Raw genomic sequence first — 17124 nt, forward strand, 5'->3', positions numbered from 1 at the left:
GGCAAGTTTTTTTTATCCGCCTTCTGATGTACCAAAGACAAGCCTGATGCGATGTTTACATTGATGACAGGATTTTTGAGGATCCCTGGTTTTACGGGAGGCCTTTGTTTTTCATGGGATGCGATACATGCTCCCCTTAATCTCACAGATCTTTGGCAGTGATCATCGATAGTATTTTAGTTGGGCATACATAGCTTTCTAATGTCAGATCTGTTCACTGTCTACAAGTGCAAATATAAAAGAGACTAGTCATTAGGTGTTTTATAGTTCCATTTCGTAGCTGTCATAGTAATTTCCCACCATGCCCATAGGGTGTGGCAGGGTATCTGGTCAGCCAAAGTTGTTGTACCTAGAGTAGCGCCTTCATCTATTGATCACATTGTTTCTAAGCCCGTCAAATTGACTTCATTGCTATAGACCGTCTAACAGAAATTACAGAAAAAGTAGAGCCCAGCGCCGAAAGGGAAGAATATCCAAACATCAAAGCATTGAGCTCGCCACAGATCATCAAATGAACAATGAGCAGCGTAACCACTCCGCAAGATGAATGGATAGCATCTCCCCCAGAAACGGGTAACCGATATGTAGCTTGGCTAAAAGCCAGGGTATCTCAGATAAAACAAGGAGAATGGGATATGCAAGTGCAAACAAGTATACACAAAACGCGAATAGAGAGTCCCAGATCAAACCTCCCCCTCAACACCAAGAGCCTCAATCTGTCTCGTCAGAGCACAAATCCGACACCCATCGCCGACCTTGTCACGTAAGATCCTAGCCGTCGTGACTTTCGGTCCGACAGTGCGGGACGCAGTTGCAGAGAAGGGCTCATCGACGGGCGACATGGGCCTTGGCGTGCGATCGGAGGATTGATCGGGTGTCGTGGTGCCGGATTGTTGCGGGGTGTCCGGGTGGAGATGTGAGAGGTGGAAGATATGGCCGCAGGCGAAGCCGACGAGGATTTCGCGTTCTGTGGGTGGGGGCAAGTCAGCTTAGCGATTATGGATCATGGATAAAAGTGTATTGCACGATGTTCAGAATAAGTAACGTACCGTTTGGCCGGAATGCAGCCTTGCAACCACCGCATCTGCCGTGTCCAGGACCACTGAATTTCCTAGTACCGCCTGTGGCAGATACCTGAGCTTGGGCCTGGGCCTGGGCCTGGGCCTGTGTCTTTGCCGTTGGCGTCTTATTCCGATCTTCTCCCTCTCCCTCTCCATCAACGAGGATATCAAACTTGATGCCACGACGCTGACCTCTCCTTAGTGAGTCCATGCCGAGAGCAACCTCGCTTTGCAAGACCCTCGCCGCGCCTTGACTGATACTAGCCTGCAGATCGTGTTCACGGATGAGACGGGTTAAACCCTCCCTAAGGCCCTCGATCTCCAGTCCACTCGGGATGCGTCTCACAAGCTTAATAGGGTCGATAGCCGTTCCGGCCTCGACGAGAAGACCGTGAATGAACTTCGGTTTGTCCATTGAGTAGTCGAGGAGATCTTCCCAGAGATCCGGGTCTTCCTGGGACTTTGCGAAGGAGATGGCCTGTGAGACGTCCTTGAGGTCCGATAAGATGAGGTTGAGGGCGCGTTTTGTCTGGCCCATTTTGGATAAGAGGAAGATTAGCTCGGGGGTGTATCTGTGGTCTTCGCAGATGGTGGTTGCTTTTTCGAAGGTGTAGGTGATGCTTGTCTGGAGGAAGTCCATTAGGAGGGGTCGGTCGTACTCGGCGAAGACTTCGATTGCGGTGTCGGCGAAGTTGTCGATCAGGGCTTTGCCTTCGTCGGCTGCTAGCTTGCTTGCTGCATCCCGGGCATAGGCTCCACGGCCTCGTCGGGGTTTCGAGGCCTCGTGGGGCAGGGATTCGCCGCGCCAGAGGGCTCGGAGATAGAAGTAGAGGAAGAGGTAGCGGTCTGCGGCGAGCAATTGGGCGACGACGGTGTCTGCGGGGACGATGCCGGTGTACGCCTCACGCACTAGGAGTCGTGTGGGTTCAGATGTTAGCTCCTCTAGTTCGGCCGTTTTGGCAGATTTCATTTGCTCTTTTGAGACACGGATCATGATGAAGGCTGGTATGTCGTCGGTGACTGCGTCGAGTAAGCGGTGTTCCCGAACTAGAGACATAGCCGCATCTCCGTCTTGCAATCGGATGTAGCAGCGCAAAGCTTCACGGTAGTGTCCTCCGATGAGGAACAACTTGGCGAGACAATCTGTGAGGATTCGCCGGTCCTCAGACCCTGTCTGCACCGAGTGGGATTTCAACTGTTCTTGGATGGTCTCGGTCATTACGTTCGCATCGAACAAATCGGACGGCCATGCCTCGACCAGTTCTTTGAACTTGCCCAAGTCTCGCGACACGTAGTGGGTGAGAATTGTTTCGTAGACCACCGAAGACAACGGTGGGTTCAGATCCACCGGGATTTGGGAAGTGATATCGTCATGTTTATCATTCTTAATGAAGACCCATACCCAGTGTTCCCATCGCGGAGCACTACGGATGACTTTGCCACAGATCAATGCAGCATCAGCCCACTTCTTCTCGCTGACAAGCTGGTTGAGCCAAAGTTCTCCCAACCGAGCCTTTTCTTGCTCGGCAGTAGAGACCTTCGACCGACCAGCCGTCGTGATCGATGATCGGTCATCGGCAAAGAAGTCGCCTAGACTAGTCTGTGACCTTCCCGCAATATCGGAAACGGCTTCTGTGAGGTCCGGTATCGAGCCTGCAGCTTCGGGGTGTTCATCGACGAGACGCCACGCCTCCTCGTACTGGCCATGAGAGTCGAGCCAGGCCAGACGGTCTGCGAGATCTCGTTTTACTGCAACAACGCAGTCGTACGGGCTGTGCACAAAGATTTTGGCACCAGGAGCACCCGAGGCGTCTTGTATCTCCTTCGGGAGACTTTCCTCGGCTGACTGGAGTTTGGAGATAAACGAAGGGGGCACTCTGCCAGAACCCTTGTCGCCGCTACTTGTGGTACTGCGGATGCTTGCGCCAGAGCTGAATAGTCTCGCGGGGTACATAGTAGCATCCAGAAGTCCATACCCAAGAGCACCCAGGGCACCACGCTGGACGACCTGTCCTTCGGGTGTTTTCCATGGCGGCAGGACACTTAGATGGTAATCAGACGCTGAAAGACCTTCAAACCGGCTGACTGAAAGTGTATCAGCACTGATCTCTTCTTTAGTCTCGATGTCAATAACGCGAAGTTCCGGCTCAAGTCCCCTTTGACGATTGCGGGTCCCACTGCCTCTTCCGTTGCTTGTATTTTGGTCTTCGATTTCCATATATGCAAGAATAACAAGAAGACGAGGCGTGTACAATGAGATGCCAGATACCACGCAGTCTGTTCGTAATCTAAATTTGGAGTCAGCAATGAACGAATTGATCAGTGAAAGCACATCTTACATCGTGACAACCTCCGCAGAGCCTAACTTCTCGCCCTTGGAGGTTTTGCTCGCTCGTTCAGGGTAGACGTCTATCACCCAAACTGTTCCACCCCAACCGACGACAAGCTTTTCCACCTTCTCAGTGGATGCCGTCGGCTGTACCTCTGGGCTTGCCGTATTATCATTTGGATCGAGGTTGTCCTGGCTGTCTAGAGCAGACTGATCAATCCATTCTGCGCGTGCTTTCCAGACGCTGGCCATTTCATCCCAACCTGGACGGGTTGGGCGATCAATATGGCTGATCCGTTTCCAAGCAAACTCGGTCTCTGAAGATTCTAAATGCAAATTGGACCGCATAATCTTGATGCCTTCCTCGTTGACCCAAACCACGTATTTTCCTGATAGAGACCATTTGATGGTGCTGATAATCCCTTCTCCACTGTGGATGATTGTATCTTTTCCATTGTTGGATGCCAACCCCATAGACCCAAGCCAACTTGACGCAGTGGCGGCCGCGCCGCCCATTGTTGTAGAGTTGGAGCTCGCGCCGATCCGTCCGCCAGTTGTCATGATCAATTCACCCGCCCGGCCGCCAGACAAGAAAGTCCGGTCATTTTTATACTCCGGAGACAATGCGACGGACTGGATTGGACGGCCAAAATTACGCAATAGCACATCCTTCGGATCTACCAGCGACGAGACGCACACGTTGCCATCGATTGAGGAGGTTGCGATGTAAATAGAGTTCGATGGTAGTGGCGGGACAGATGGACGATTCCCTTGTTTTCCGCCACGGATACTGCCGGTATTTGTAGACGATCGCGTAGGGGGTCTGTACTCTTCCGAAGCCTGCTTGCTGGAGGTGTCTTGCTTGAAGTTCGGAAGTGGAGGTGGAAATGGCGATATGGAAACAGACGTCACACTTGCTGTATGTGCATGATATACTCGGAGGGACTGCAGAGCAGGCAAGGAAAGAACATGCTTGCCGACGTTAGCTAGTGAGTCTGCGGCGCCAGTATGCTTCACTTACGACGTTTCCGTTGTGTGTCCCCACAATCTAGATATCCGGTTAGCTGGTAGGACAACATAGGTCGGACTGTTCAGACACACCATTTTGTCCCCTGCTACGAGGAATGAGCTGGTCGCATCCCCGTTGCGATACACAGATCCCAAGTGCTTTGTGAGGTATGCGTACTTGAGGCGGGGTTCCTCGTCTTCCTCGTCCGATTCGTCCTCTTCCTCGGCGTCCTGTTCTTCCTCATCATCATCACTGCCGCTGGAGCTGTGCTCATTGTCTTGTCGTTGTGTCTCATGGACGCCTCGGGTCGTGCTTGCCGGTGATGTGGTTCGTGCAGTGGAGATGTCGGGCTTCGGAGTGCTCTGAATGGCACTTTCGTCCGGCGATGTCGCGCCAGGCGCGTCCATGGCGAGTCCCTCTCAGCACCTGCAGCTCCCAAACTGGTTGGAGTGGAATGCGACAAGCTTGAAGCGGGATTCTGTGGTTCTAGAGCTGAGCCGGGGTAGGTCCAGGGCTCGGAAGCTAGGTCCAATGACTAAGCGGGGTATCGGCCCGCGGGCTGCGAAAACGATGTCATCGGCCGAACCACTGGGACTTTTTTTCCCCTTCAACTACAATAATCATGTTCGCCAGGCCATATGTCTGTTCGAGCTGCAAGCGCCCAGGATCAATTCTTCTTAGACAACCACAGTCACAATTTCTTCATGCATCTCCTTCATCGGCACTTCCTCGGCGGAAAGATTTCTTCTCATCCAATGCACACTTGAAACAAAAACAGCAAAACAACAACAATGAGCCAACTGAGTTCTCTTCGGAGACTCAGCAGCAACGTCGACGAGGACCTAGGATACCAGCAGCTCCGACTTCATTGCGGCGAGTGGCGGTAGAGGCGCAAAGGTCAAAGGATGGACTTCACTCTAAGGCACTTCTTAAAGAGCAGGGATATCGAACTAAGGTAGCTGCAACTGACGAACCTTACAACGGTTGCTTTACTAACTATTCTCGAATTTAGACAGTAACCGCATACGCCGTCGCCGAGCAATTCGATATACGCAAAGTCAGAGATATCCTACAAGAACGAGGTTATGAACCAGATCCTTTGGAGACGGGGCTCTTCCCGCAAGTCGTCCATGTCCAGATCCCGGTAGACTCAATACGCCGCATGTCGAATCCCTCTAGCACAGATTTACCGTCGGACCAAGTGGGCGACGTCTTCGTGTTTCCCTCCGGTACAGTGGTAGCGTGGTCGCTCCCCGAAGGATTTACGTCATTTTTGGCAACACGAACTCTTCTGCCCGCAGCCAAGGGTGCTCATGTGGATGAATTGGAAACGGAGGATCTCGAATTCGTGGAGGACCCGAAGCGGGAGAATAGCGTTATCAAGGGCGACACAATCATACTGGGAACTTATGACGGTCACGGAGATGCGGAGACATCATCGACGAGCCAGCAATCAGTCGACACGGTGTTGACCAAGGTCGCATTTTCATCGGGCCTCGCTCGGAGTACGAAGTTGGCTGTCCTTGAGAGTCTTCTGTCAAATTACTTTGAATCCACTCGGCCGATCCCGACCCTTCTATCACAGGGCTCCCGACTTCCGTTTACACGGGACTTCATTCTCCGCAAGACCGGGCAGCTACTCAGTGTCCGAGCGCAGCTCAATCTCTACTCGGAACTCACTGATTCTCTCCCCGATCTCTTTTGGGACAGTCGACACGAGCTTGGCTTGGAGGGATACTATGAGCAAGCTGGCAGAGCGTTGGACGTTGGCATTCGCATCAAGTTGTTGAATGAGAAGATGGATTATGCACAAGAGATTGCAAGTGTACTCCGTGAGCGTCTCAGTGAGACACACGGTCTGCGGCTTGAATGGATCATCATTCTGCTCATTGCCGTGGAAGTTGGCTTCGAGGTACTGCGTTTGTGGAAAGAGAGGGTACATGAACAGGAGGAGGCGCGCAAGAAGGATGCCTAAAGGCTTCTAAGGATGGACATACTAGATGCAAGCACAATGTTATGCTTTACCAATAACCAGGACCGATTATGATACCCCACTCTGAAATACAAGCATTTCGTTTTCGATCGTTAATCAACCCTAAGCACGAGAACACCATTTCGATGTCATAGACTATCAAAGGTGGAAGGGAAGCAGAAGAAGAAGGCAGATGATGAGTTGATATAAACCTCGTCATGATGACCCCTCGTCCCTGAGATCCCTGTCACCTTGCTCGTGACACGACCCCTTTGAAAGAAGTGACCTGGTCCCCCAGATCGTGGAATCATCGAAGTCGTCGCTGTCGCTAGCTTGGGCCACTAGCATTGCTTGTATTGCTCCGATTTCCATCCGATCGTTGTTGTGGGCATTTGAACAAGTTGATGTCTTCTTCGAGCGCCAACAACACCGATCGTTACGATCGGATGGAAATCAGAGCAATACAAGCAATGCTAGTGGCCCAAGCTAGCGACAGGCTGAGACAGCGATACTGATCACGATGATTTCACGATCTGAGGGGCCAGCTAAACTCCCCTGTACCTACGTCGAGTTCCTCAGAATGGTGGAACCTGACATGGCTGTTGGCGATATTAAAGCGCGGAAGGTGGGGGAGGTCTCAGCCTCTCAGGTAGAGGTGTGTTGCGAGGCTATGAAAGTAGGGGAATGGAATCAGGAAGAAGAAACTGATGGAACTTAGGAACTATGGAAAAGCAGGCTATTTAAACCCAAATCCTGTATGAACTAAGAGGACAAGCTATGGGCTATGAGAGCCTCTGCAAGCACACATCCTGAAGGGCCGGACTTGACATCCTCCGCCCCGCATTTTCTATGTGCGGAGAGAATACAAATATCCGACTTGCCTCCAAACTTCGCACTCCTCAATAAACAGCGAAATCTCCAATCATGGCATCCCCAGACCCTTCCCAGTCCGAGCTACGGCAATTCTACATCGGCAAAGACATCAGCGAAGTCCCCAAGCCAGCCGCCATCCTCGACATAGCAATCATCAAACGCCACTGCGAGACAATGCTGCACACAATCAAAGCGCTCAACGTCGGATTCAGAGCGCATATCAAATCGCACAAGGCAAGCGACCTACTCCCTACACCATTGACTCCGTAACCCAAAACTAACATACCAAAAGACCCCCGAACTCGCCAATCTCCAAATCGGCGACCTCTCCTCAGCAAACTTCATAGCCTCAACAACCCAAGAGATCGAAATGATGATCCCCACCCTACAGCACCTAGCAAGCCAAAACCGTAACCCCAACATCCTCTACGGCATCCCCCTAGTCCCATCCAGCGTCCCCCACCTATCAAAAGCAGCAACAACCCTAGGCCCCAACACCCTCACCGTGATGATCGACCACCCAGACCAACTACCCTACCTAGAAACCCTCTCTACCCAAGCCGGCCACGCAATCTGCGTCTTCCTGAAAGTAGACACCGGCTACCACCGCGCCGGTCTCCCACCCACTTCCCTGAACAAGAACGGCTTGTTACAGAAACTGGCTGCCGCCGAGGAAGCAGGTCTTGCCAGGCTCCTGGGCCTATACTCACACAGCAGTCTCAGCTACAGCGGTACAACCCCGCAGGAAGCGATGGGTCATCTGATAGCCGAGATTCGCGGGTGCAAGGAGGCGTTAGAGAAGAATATACATCTTCTACCCGAACGGGAATTGGTTATCAGCGTCGGCGCAACGCCGCAGGTTGTTTCTTCTCAGAATCTGCTCCGTGAAGAAAATGACTGTGCAGAAGCACGGGAATTGAAGGAGTTACTGCGTGATACGAAGGTCGAGCTGCATGCTGGTGTTTATCCGCTTTTGGATGTACAGCAGTTTTCTACGCATGCGAGTGCTGTTGCTGGGAATTTGGAGGATGAATGTGCTATTTCGGTGCTGGCTGAGGTGTGCAGTGTGTATAATGATGGTGAGCGCGAGAAGGCTGAGGCGTTGTTGGCGGTTGGGACGTTGGCGCTGGGAAGGGAGCCGTGTGCTAGTTATGCTGGGTGGGGGGTTGTGAATTCGTGGCGGGTGGAGGGGTTGGAGAAAGACTCGGAGAGTTTGATTGTTAGCCGGATTAGCCAGGAACATGGGATTGTTGCTTGGGAGGGGCCATCGCCGAGGGAGATTCCGTTGAGGATTGGGCAGGTTGTTAAGGTGCATCCTAATCATGCTTGTGTTACGGGTGCGTTCTATGGGTGGTATTTTGTTGTTGATTCGCAGCAGGATGGTGATGCTGCGAGGATTGTTGATGTCTGGGTTCGGGCGAAGGGGTGTGGGATGAGGGCTTGGTAAAGCATGTGTTTGATACTCTTATCTATTTTCAACTGACAGGAATGCTTGAGCAGTACCTATGCCATTTACTATTAGACCAGTCTCAGCGGAAAAGGTGCCAGAGAAGGTGTCGAGGTTATGGAAGATTACACTGAGAAAAGTAAAAAGTATGTGCAGTGAAAGGATGTATTTTCACGGTGTAGACAACAAAATGAAGATGCTGGGGGCACCGAGCCCCTGTATGCGCCAAAGAGATTCGAAAGAAAAGAGAAGGCCATTTAGGCCACCGATCCCAAATGCAAATGATTGTAAGACCCAAGTGTACAAGTGAGTCTATGCTTTATTTTCAAAGCGTTGCGCCAATTCGCCCATCACGCCGAAATCACAAACTGTCCAATCGACTCGAGGGGAGATAAGAGACAAATATATTAAAGCAGGTCCATTCGGGAGAGGAAAGCAGAGGTAATAGAAAAAGAAGGGTCCTACGGAGAGATAGGACGTTCAGACATGCGAGTGGCTGGTGCTCGATCTTGACCGTTGGGACAAGGAGCGACGGCCACGGCTGGAAGGTGCCCGATCCACGGGTGGGGCATGTTCAAAGAACGGAGTCAGATCGGGATTCTGACTCGGTGGAGTCTTTGAGTTGGCCGAGTACTCATTCAGGATGCGGTCGTCGGCGGCGGTATCGGGGTGCACCTCGATGCCCTGCTCGCGGTCCAAACCACTGTGAGGACCACCGGTGGTCGGGAAAGTGGCTACGTCACCTTCGCCGTTGGGTCTCTCGATCGGAGACCAGCCGGCAATACTACCGGCGACGACACCAGCCATGGCGGCGGCGGGCCCAAAGGTGGAGTTGGACCGTGAGCGAGTGCTGCGACGGGAACGAGACTCTGGGCTTGGTTGGGGACTGGAACTGCCAGTGTCGTTTTCGGGGACTGGTGTGGGCGGGGAGGACGACGAATCACGCGAGCGCGAGCCGCTACGAGACCGGGGAAGGAATTCCTGCGGGTGCTGCAGCTTGTGACGGATGTTTCGGAGACGGCCACCGCGGAGACGCTTGATGAAGGCCAGTTGGTCGCGGATTTCTTCAAGGGCTGGGTTCCACTCGTAGTTGCGATCCTCGTCAGAGATGACCAACTCAGGTCCCTTGTTGCGGTGCCAGAAGTTGGGGATGAGACTTCTCACGAACTCATCCGGAATAAGACGAATGATCACGGCGATGGGTAACGAGATCGCTCCGAGTACAAGACTGACGGCCCATTGCGAGCCCTGGTCGAGACGCTTGACCGAGAAGGCAGCGCCTCCAACAAAGATGATCAAGACTTGACCTCCGATAATGATGACCTGGATACCAATGAACCACTTATTCTTCCAGATACGCTCCATGATGTTGAGCTTGTTGTCGATCCGACGGGAGTTGTACTGATTGAAAATCTGCATGAAAACGAAGGTGTTAAACACCACAGTCTGTAGGTGCTCATGCTCCCACGAGAAGATCTTTCCCCCAGCGAAATTGAGAATGAACGTCACTACCAACTGATAGATGGACTGTCCAATAATCATCTTCCACATCGTGAGAGTAATGAGGGGATCGGATTTTGACTCAGGTCGGCGGTCGAGCACAGTTGGCGTAGGAGGATCCGTGGCCAAAGCGAGAGCCGCGAACGTGTCCATGATCAGGTTGACCCAGAGCAGCTGGACTGCACTGAGCACAGAATCCTCGCTATCACTGGCAACGGCAGAGACGAAAGTGAGAATGACGGCAGTGATGTTGACGGTAATCTGAAACTGGAGGAACTTTTTGACGGCGTCACAGACAGTGCGACCCCATGCCATAGCTTTGACGATAGACGAGAAGTTGTCATCCATGAGAATAATGTCAGAGGCCTCCTTAGCAACTTCAGTACCTGTGATTCCCATGGCAAATCCAACGTCGGCATTCTTGAGCGCCTGGGCATCGTTGGTACCGTCTCCAGTGACGGCGACAGTCTCTCCCAGCTTCTTGAGCTGGTTGACCAAAATCTTTTTATCGTCGGGACTGGAGCGGGCAATGACCTGGAGCCTTGGGATGATCTGATTCATCTGGCGCGTGCTGAGTTTGCGGAATTTGGGCCCTTCAATTGCAATACCGCCTGGAGTGTAGATACCACACTCCTGGGCAATGGCCTTCGCGGTCATGATGTTATCACCAGTGACCATCCTGACAAACACCCCAGCACGTTGGCATGCGTACACAGCCTCGGGCACACCGGCTCGAACGGGATCCTGAATACCAAAGATGCCCAGCATCACCATGTCCTTGAAAATAGGCTCGAAGACTGCCTGATTACGATCGGTTTCGGAGACAGGGGCTCCACGAGGTGGCCATTGGTCGAAGTCACGGTAAACAAGGGAGATACATCGGAGAGAGCGCGAGGCGTATGTGGTCATGATGGTGTCCAGCGACGACCGGTTGTCATCGGTCATAGGAGCCTCAGATAGCGATTCGGCGGGATCCCTGACGATTCGTGTCGACTTTGCAACTAAGATCTCAGCCGCTCCCTTGACTAACATTCGGAACTTGCCATTGTCCAGCTGGACCACGACTGCCATGCATTTGCGACCAGAATCGAATGGGTACATTTGCACGAGCTTTCCATTTGCTCTTTCTTCCTGTAGAGACCCCATTCCAAGGTAATCCCTCGCGAAACTTAAGAGGGCGGTCTCTGTCTTTGATCCAACAAACGACTTCACTCCATCAGTCTCGCCCTCGAACGCGGTTGAGTTATAGATTATGGACTGGCTCAAGGCCTCCTTCACAGGCGATGCCAGGGTGGAGACAAACTCAGAGGGAGAGATCTCGGTCCGATCGTCCGGCGAGATACCAGAATACTTTCCAAAACGGGAAGTGGTACCCAAAGTTGCTGCCACAGCGGTCATTATGTTTTCCGTCAAAGTTCCAGTTTTGTCGGAGCAAATCGTAGTGGCGTTGCCCATAGTTTCACAGGCTTTCAGATAGCGGACCAGGTTATTGTCCTTTATCATCCGCGTTGTGGCAAAAGCAAGGGCGAGAGTGACGGCCAACGGTAAACCTTCAGGTACAGCAACGACGACGATGGTGACAGCGACGATGAAGATCTGCAGGAATGCTTGACCCTTGGCATCTGCACCGCCCTCGATATCCTTGAGACGGACCAAGAACTTGATAAAGAGAACGATGAACAACAACAAACCAGAGGCAAGACCCAGCTTAGCAATGTATTCGGCCAACACGTTGAGCTTAGTTTGTAAAGGCGTTGTCTCGCCTTCTTCCTGGAGAGACATCATCGTGCGGCCGTGCGTGGAGTTCGTACCAGTAGAAGTGACCAAGAACGAGCCGACGCCCTCGGTGACCTTCGCACCGGAGATGATGAAAGGGTCCATCTTCTTCAGATCTTCCTGTTGCTCGATCGTGCGGTAGACTTCGTCACCCGGGGTTTTGCGCAGAATGTCGGATTCGCCGGTAGCCGAAGATTCGTCGCACTTGAGGTCATGACAGTCTATCAAAATTCCATCGACTGGAACCATATCGCCGGGTTCCAGGAGCAACACATCGCCAACCAGGACATCGTGGACAGAGATTTCCTCAGTTCGGCCGGACCGTGTTACTTTCACCAACCGATTCTCCTTCTTCTTATTCAGTTTCGCAAATTGACGCTCCTTTTGCCAGTCGTTTACGGCTCCAACCGATACCACGATAATGATAGCGACGAGGATGGCCAGGCCTTCCACCCATTCAACGCCGGGCTCGTCGGGGTTCGCCGGATGAAGCGATTGGGGGATTCCAACGGCGAGGGAGACAGCAGCGGCAATGGTCAGCAGAATCAGGACCTTATCATTGTAGGCAATCCAGGCAAGCTCCCAAATGGTCTTCAATTTCCTCTCGGGAAGTTTATTATCGCCGAATATGCGCTTGCGGTCGACGAATCCGTCTCCACTCCGTGTCGTGACCGAGCCCTCCGTAGTGGTGTGCGGCGGTGTCTTCGGGGAGAAAGACTTGGGCACATTCTTTGGCGACGCAACGTCATCAAAGCTCACAGTCCCGTCCAATGTTGTCTCATCCACGCTAAGTCCGCTCTTGGTATCAGTCCGCAGTCCTTTTTCCAGTCCTCGCAATCCTCCCAGCGCATAAAAGGCGCTAAAGCTCTTCGGGTTGAGAAGCTTGTTCAGCTGACCAGGAGAGAAAGCAAACCTATTGTCCTCCACTTCGAATTCGGACTCGCGGCCCGGATCCGGTGTCAAGGCATCATCATCGTGCACGAAAGTATTCTTGGCCAGATCAGACCTCGATCCCTGAGATGCCGAGGTCACATATGTCTCGCCGCCGTAGGTGCTCGATGATTGGCCGGTCTCATCCGACTCGAGAGAATTTCCGCGGGATCGGGTCCCGGGGACCGAGAGGAAATTCGAATGCGCCTCAGGCGCTTTGGTCTTGGGCGACGAAATGTTGTGGGGCGAAGTTGGGCGGCTCTCTCGATCTCGAGCTTCGGAGGAGGCATTCGAGCGAATAGAAGATGCGGAGCGCAAATCCGTGGGTGAGCCATTGTTTAACAATGTGGTCGTGTCGTTGGCATCGCTGTGCGTCTGTGAATGTCCTCCGGAAAGGACTTGCATCGGGGGGTTGGATGTATCTGGTGAGTTCACAGCCGAGGTGTCGATGGTGATAGTCGGCGCGCGCTCTCGACGCAGGGGAGTTGAGGACTGGGCCGACTCATTGGGAGGCGTGTCAGACATGGTAAGGGTGTATTCAATCTGACCGCGGTTCACGCGAAGCTCACAGCGTGATTTGGAGGTTCATGAGGTGTAGAAGGGAGACGAGTTGTACGAAGCAGAGTATAGATACAAAGCTCAGTAGACTCCTAACACTTTCGACTCCTCTTGGAAAGTAGTAAGGCAAGGGAAGTTGTAGGAGGGAGGTGTAAAACAAGGAGGCAAGCGGCAAAAAGCAATAATTGCCTCCGGAAGTACAACGGAGACGTCAAACCCCTACTCCGTCACTAAAGTCGAGACACAATTACTCCACTTTTACTTTGACATAGCCCCGTTGCAACCATTTACACAGTATATTATCCTCATAATTCATTCTTATCCAGTAACTACTGTGTACATGGATAATTGTACACCATGTCGAGTGCTGGAATTAAAAGTTCTGAGTTCAACTGCCAGACAGTGCAGACACGTCAAATACCAAGCCTCATAGTGCTGTGCACTGCCTCATTGCCAAGACATCGAGGAGCCGGATCTGGCGAATAGGGGCAATGGAATTTGGACAAGAATTCGACCTCTGTTAGCTCTAGATGACAGAATAAGAAAATGGAAATTCCTAAATGTCTAGTCAATATACCCTCACGGCCCAACTGCCGGACAATCTGAAAGCAAACGCCACTCAGATAAAGTAGATGGTATCACTATCAACGTTCAGTCGACCTACTACTTTATCCCCTTGGCTGGCCTAAACTAACTTTCACTAGCGCCATTTTGAAATAGAGTATTTTTATTGGCTAGCTAGCTTTCACCGCTTTCTTAGATATTAATAATAGTCTCACGTCACTGAATTTTCACCCACATCTCACGCACCGTCAGTGTCACGTCCACATAAGCTCTCCGATCTCCCGTGGTAGATACCGGTGGATGATTTTTGTATCGTTGGTACTTGGTGGCATAGAACCCCTTGTTGTCTGAGGTGGCGAACGCAACCAGGCCGAAGACATTGCGGTCTGCGGATGTCCCCGGCGTCGGTGTTCTTGTGCCAAATGCTCAGAAGTTCTGGGGCACGAGCGGACATCCGTAACGTATTCATCGAGGACGGCCTGGTTGCGTAGGTCATGTCATACTACAAGGGGTTCTATGCCACCAACGATGCAAAGATCATCCACCGTATCTACCACGGGAGATCGGAGAGCTGGTGGTGTGATATCTGTGGTTGGTGTTGCCTTTCATGAATGGCATGGAGCTGTATACACAGTAATCAATCAAAGACCAAAGTGGTACCCTATCTGGATCTACAACTACAAACTACAACAGCCGGCATTTGATCGGCGTAATGCAGCTGGTTTTGGCGATCTGCTTGGACTGGATTTTTCCGGAACTCTTTTCCCGCCAAGCGGAATTTCATGAACAGCAAAACTACTCCGTTTACACAGTACTGTGCACATGCTGTGTAGTACATATACGTAGCTCATATAATAGCTCATACCACACTCAGCCACCCTCATGCCATACAAAGTCCTTGCGCCCTTACCTCAATTCGAGCTTGCTGCAGCTTCACAACTTCCATGAAGTCGAGTAGCCTTTCATACCGAGCCAAAGACACATGCCCACTGAGATGTTAACCGAATTGCTCCAAAATAACATGAGTAAGTCGCTTCACCGCCAGTCATTCTTTAATTTGACAGAAGTGGCGGTCGACAATCACACGAGCTCTCTTGATCTCGCCATTATGCCACTTGACCTCTGCCACGAAATCAATTTCGAGCATGTTTACTGCCGCAATGGGGCATCAATTCATCGCCCTGTTCTTGATAGGCCGGGAGGACGTGTTCAGGTGCCACGTCATTCATGTGTGCCCAATGCCTGAATTTCCTCTATCCCAGGTCAGATGAAGGCCACTAATAGAGGGAGCAGAGCTCAGTCATAGGTTACTTTAACAACCTGCGGAGTACAAGGTGATTAGGTAGCAAATTTTGGTCGTTACAAGGTGTTTAGGTAGCAAATTTTGGCACTCGTCAGTAAACGCAACATCGTATTCTCCTTTTCCATCTTTTTGCGTTTGCTTCAACTTGGAAACATTCCTCGATCTCTAATAACAGCGTGCTGGGGGATGTTAACGAGTTTTATCCTGCTACGACACTACTTATCAGGTACCTTTTATATGCTGACCCCGTATAAAAGGTACAACAATTCGAGAAAAAATGTGTGTAGTATTGTAGCAAAACAACATGCAGAATCTTATGTGGCAGACTTGGGTGGGGCTACATTGAAAGCTCTGTTTCAGAAGGTGCTTTCGCCGGCGCTTAGAGGTTTAGGTTCAAGGCACCCTTGGAGAAGGAGAGCGAAATGCCGCACCAATGGGGCCATCCTATCACTTACAGTCACTACTTCACTGAAACGCTTCATACTCGGGCCAATCGCCAGAAAGAAGCTTTTCTCGAGGCTCTTCGCTCATATTTTGGTATCGATACTGCTGTCTTCGATGCTTTGAGCCTCTGATTTCCACACAGGTACTACAGATCAGTCGACCTAGAGACCTCCTCCCACTCCGCCAACAGTCGTAGGGTGTCCTCACACTTCTTCCTAATGGTATCCACAGCGTCAGATCCAATAACCAATTCCGCCGGCCACTCCTTTTCAGCTGCGCCATTTTCTCCCTTAACAACATCGACAATGCGCTCGACACCTTTTCTCGCATCGCCAGCCTGGTTCCCATTCAACTCGTTGAAAATGCCCTCAAAAGACTCGTTTAGAGCCTTGTAGTCATCGAACTTGGTTACCGCGGACTTCTTATTCTGTTCACTCAAAAGCCCAGTGCGAAATGTGCCAGGCTCCACCAGGAGAGTTTTGATCCCGATGGGGGCTAATTCTCGAGACAGGGACTCGGAGGCGTCTGAATCGTGTAAGTCAGAAGATAGTTTCGAATATGGCAGAGGTGATGTGAGAATTGGCTTACAGTGTATCGCGGCCTTTGAAGCACAGTATGGTCCGACGGTGGGTGCTCCGTCCCACGCTACCATAGAGCCGATAAACACAATTGTACCGGCTTTTCTTGCTCGCATATGCGGAAGGAATGACCTAGTTGTATTGAGGGTGCCGAAGACATTCGTGTTAAACTGCGCATACCACTCATCGTGGCTGAATACCGCGATTTGTATTAGTTTCTTTGCAGGCATATGAATGGAAGGCATTGCCTCACCTAGACTCTTCGACGGTTCCAAATTGTGTGTATCCAGCATTGTTTACTAGTACATCCACTCTGCCGTACACTGCAATTGCCTCTTCAGCCTTGCGATCCAGCTCGCTTTGGGAGACAGTGATATCCAACTGCATGGTTGCAGCGCCAATCTTCTTTAAATGGGCGATTCGGTCGGCATTGCGAGCGGTTGCAATTACATTATCTCCGCGAGCCAGCACTGCTTTAACAAGTTCAGTACCTAGACCAGAGGATGTTCCAGTGACGAGCCAGACGCGAGGAGACATTGTAAGCTGTATGGTCGTGTTTTCGCGAAGAGAAGAGTATTTCTTTTGTGAAAGACTGAAAGTGAGGATCAAAAATACTCGAAACAGTACGCCAAATCAAGCTTTATCTATTGTTGAAGTATGCCAAGCTACATGACTACAGTAGTTGTGTTAAGCCCGAATGAGGGTTGGCCAGTGTATGCTAAGTCCGATGGAGATAGGCGCTAAACCCGAAATGCGCGTATCTGTGCCTTTCTGTTCCAC

General features: G+C 51.5%; 5 protein-coding genes across 5 annotated transcripts; 2 read left to right on the forward strand and 3 right to left on the reverse strand.

Annotated features, from left to right (window-relative positions):
• Positions 1 to 683: 683 nt before the first annotated feature.
• On the reverse strand, positions 684 to 4806 carry N7515_004900 (CLH domain-containing protein; the record flags this gene model as incomplete). Its single annotated transcript, XM_056665644.1, has 5 exons — positions 684 to 967; positions 1050 to 3349; positions 3401 to 4362; positions 4412 to 4438; positions 4492 to 4806. 5 exons carry the CDS (start codon positions 4804 to 4806, stop codon positions 684 to 686), a joined length of 3888 nt encoding a protein of 1295 aa, XP_056522594.1.
• Positions 4807 to 5021: 215 nt separating this feature from the next.
• Positions 5022 to 6374, forward strand: N7515_004901 (RMD1 family protein; the record flags this gene model as incomplete). Its single annotated transcript, XM_056665645.1, has 2 exons — positions 5022 to 5354; positions 5412 to 6374. 2 exons carry the CDS (start codon positions 5022 to 5024, stop codon positions 6372 to 6374), a joined length of 1296 nt encoding a protein of 431 aa, XP_056522595.1.
• A 921-nt stretch (positions 6375 to 7295) lies between these two features.
• Positions 7296 to 8691, forward strand: N7515_004902 (uncharacterized protein; the record flags this gene model as incomplete). Its single annotated transcript, XM_056665646.1, has 2 exons — positions 7296 to 7478; positions 7537 to 8691. 2 exons carry the CDS (start codon positions 7296 to 7298, stop codon positions 8689 to 8691), a joined length of 1338 nt encoding a protein of 445 aa, XP_056522596.1.
• Positions 8692 to 9171: 480 nt separating this feature from the next.
• Positions 9172 to 13422, reverse strand: pmcA (putative P-type calcium ATPase; the record flags this gene model as incomplete). Its single annotated transcript, XM_056665647.1, has 1 exon — positions 9172 to 13422. The coding sequence occupies one exon, from the start codon at positions 13420 to 13422 to the stop codon at positions 9172 to 9174; it is 4251 nt and encodes a 1416-aa protein (XP_056522597.1).
• A 2489-nt stretch (positions 13423 to 15911) lies between these two features.
• On the reverse strand, positions 15912 to 16881 carry N7515_004904 (SDR family oxidoreductase; the record flags this gene model as incomplete). The annotated part of the gene is made up of 3 exons (XM_056665648.1): positions 15912 to 16291; positions 16355 to 16536; positions 16598 to 16881. 3 exons carry the CDS (start codon positions 16879 to 16881, stop codon positions 15912 to 15914), a joined length of 846 nt encoding a protein of 281 aa, XP_056522598.1.
• Between the last annotated feature and the right edge of the window lie 243 nt (positions 16882 to 17124).

Source organism: Penicillium bovifimosum (assembly GCF_028826915.1).
Source record: "Penicillium bovifimosum strain IBT 22155 chromosome Unknown utg000004l_segment0_segment0, whole genome shotgun sequence".
NCBI lineage: Eukaryota > Fungi > Ascomycota > Eurotiomycetes > Eurotiales > Aspergillaceae > Penicillium > Penicillium bovifimosum.